General features: G+C 40.6%; 1 protein-coding gene across 1 annotated transcript; it reads left to right on the top strand.

Annotated features, from left to right (window-relative positions):
- Window positions 1-217: 217 nt before the first annotated feature.
- LOC140223194 (uncharacterized) lies at window positions 218-2376 on the top strand. Its single transcript, XM_072294739.1, has 4 exons — window positions 218-975; window positions 1138-1231; window positions 1643-2075; window positions 2356-2376. The coding sequence occupies exons 1-4, from the start codon at window positions 318-320 to the stop codon at window positions 2374-2376; spliced, it is 1206 nt and encodes a 401-aa protein (XP_072150840.1). The 5' UTR covers window positions 218-317.
- The last annotated feature ends 356 nt before the right edge of the window (window positions 2377-2732 follow it).

Here is a 2732-nt window from a genome sequence, read left to right as displayed (position 1 = left end):
ATGTTGCTGATTTTGATGTTGTACCTATGCAATCATGCTTGCTTTTACTTGGTCATCCTTGGGAGTTTGATACTTATGCTACACACCATGGTAGAAGCAATAAATATACCCTTATGCATAAAGGAAAGAAACTCACTTTGCTCCCCATGACCCCTGCTGAAATTGTGCAATTTGAGATGGAAAAACTTGCTAAATCTACATGTAAAACTGCTAGTACTTCTGAAAATCAGCAAGTAGCTACTTCTGTTTTCCCACCTAAAAATGATAAAGTTGCTTCAAATTCTTCTCCTAATGCGATCAAATTGAAAGGTGGTGTGATGCTTGCTACTAAATATGATCTTGCTGAAATTTCTGATGAGGATGCGCCTTGTTATGCTTTGATTTGTCGAGATATGCTATTTTCCATGGATGATACATCTAGCACTTTGCCTCCTACGGTCACTAACCTTTTGCAGGAGTTTCGAGATATTTTCCCCGCTGAGATACCTCCAGGCCTTCCACCCATTCGAGGCATTGAGCATCAGATTGATTTCATACCTGGAGCGAGCTTGCCGAACCGTGCGGCAAATCGGACCAACCCTGAGGAGACTAAGGAAATTCAGCGCCAAGTGCAAGACCTTCTTAACCGTGGGTATGTACGTGAGAGCCTTAGTCCTTGTGTTGTTCCTATTATTTTGGCCCCAAAGAAAGATGGCAGTTTTCGCACATGTGTAGATTGTAGAGCTATTAACAATATCACCATTCGTTATCGTCACCCTATTCCTAGGCTAGATGATATGCTTGATGAGTTGAGTGGTTCTATAATTTTTTCTAAGGTGGACTTGCGTAGCGGATATCACCAAATCAGAATGAAACTAGGAGATGAATGGAAAACTGCTTTTAAGACTAAGTTTGGCTTGTATGAGTGGTTAGTAATGCCTTTTGGTTTAACTAATGCACCTAGTACTTTTATGCGCTTAATGAACGAGGTCTTATGTCCTTTCATTGGAAAATTTGTGGTGGTATACTTTGATGATATATTGATTTACAGCAAGTCTTTACCTGAACATCTTGATCATCTACGTGCTGTTTTCAATGCTTTACGTGATGCACGTTTGTTTGGTAACCTCAACAAGTGTGCTTTTTGCACTGAATGAGTTTCGTTTCTTGGCTATGTTGTGACTCCACAGAGGATCGAGGTTGATGAAGCTAAGGTGCATGCTATACAGAGTTGGCCGACTCCCACATCAGTGTCTCAAGTGCGGAGTTTTCATGGACTAGCAGGATTTTATAGGCGCTTTGTGAAAGATTTCAGCACCATTGCAGCACCTCTGACTTTCCATTGGGGACCTGCACAAGAGAGGTCATTCCAGCAGTTGAAGCATCGCCTGACACACGCGCCATTGCTCCAACTTCCTTATTTTGGTAAGACTTTTGAGCTCGAATGTGATGCTAGTGGAGTTGGCATTGGTGGTGTCTTGATGCAAGAAGGTAAACCTATTGCTTACTTTAGTGAGAAAATAACTGGACCTGTGTTGAATTATTCCACGTATGATAAAGAATTATATGCTCTTGTTCGTTCTTTAGAAATGTGGCAGCATTATTTATGGCCTAAGGAGTTTGTTATTTATTCTGATCATGAATCGCTAAAGCATATTCGTAGTCAAACTAATTTGAATCGTAGACATGCTAAATGGGTTGAATTCATTGAATCTTTTCCTTACATTATCAAGCATAAGAAAGGGAAAGATAATGTTATTGCTGATGCTTTGTCTAGACGCTATGCCATGTTGTCTCAACTTGATTATTGCATTTTTGGGCTTGATTCAATTAAGAGACAATATGCTGTTGATACTGATTTTAAAGATGCTTTTGTGAATTGTAAAGAGGGCCGAACATGGAATAAATTTGTGCTGAGTGACAGATACTTGTTTCGAGCTAATCGCCTATGCATTCTAGTTGGATCCGTATGTCTTTTGTTGTTGCAGGAGGCGCATGGTGGAGGCCTCATGGGTCATTTTGGCGCTAAGAAGACGGAGGATGTTTTGGCCACACACTTCTTTTGGCCAAAGATGAGGCGAGATGTTGAGGGTTTTGTGAGTCGTTGCACCACATGTCAGAAGGCAAAATCAAGGTTAAATCCACATGGTTTGTATATGCCTCTTCCTGTTCCTTCTGTTCCTTGGTCAGATATTTCTATGGATTTTGTTTTAGGATTTCCTAGGACTAAGAGGGGGCATTTTTGTGGTTGTGGATCATTTTTCTAAGATGGCTCGTTTCATTCCTTGTCATAAAAGTGATGATGCTGTTCATATTGTTGATATGTTGTTTGAGAGATTGTTCGCTTGCATGGTATGCCTTGTACTATTATTGCAGATGGTGATGCGAAATTCTTGAGTCATTTTTGGCGTACATTGTGGAATAAGTTGGTTACAAAGCTGCTGTTCTCTACTACATGTCACCCACAAATCGACGGCCAGACCGAGGATGTTAATCGTACATTATCAGCTATATTGAGAGCAATTTTGAAGAAGAACTTGCGGATGTGGGAAGAGTGTTTGCTGCATGTGGAGTTTGCATATAATAGGGCGGAACACTCCACCACTAAGGTAAGTCCTTTCCAGGTAGTGTATGGCTTCAATCCTTGTGCTCCTATTGATCTTTTACCTCTACCTACTTCTAAACGAACTCATCATGATGCTAAGCAACGTGCTGAATTTCTTTTAAAAATGCATGAAACAACCAAGGCCAAC

The sequence above is a fragment of the Setaria viridis genome, chromosome 6 (assembly GCF_005286985.2).
Source record: "Setaria viridis chromosome 6, Setaria_viridis_v4.0, whole genome shotgun sequence".
Lineage (NCBI taxonomy): Eukaryota > Viridiplantae > Streptophyta > Magnoliopsida > Poales > Poaceae > Setaria > Setaria viridis.
The sequence above is the reverse complement of the archived record's forward strand: the minus strand, read 5'-3'. Positions and strand labels throughout refer to the sequence as shown.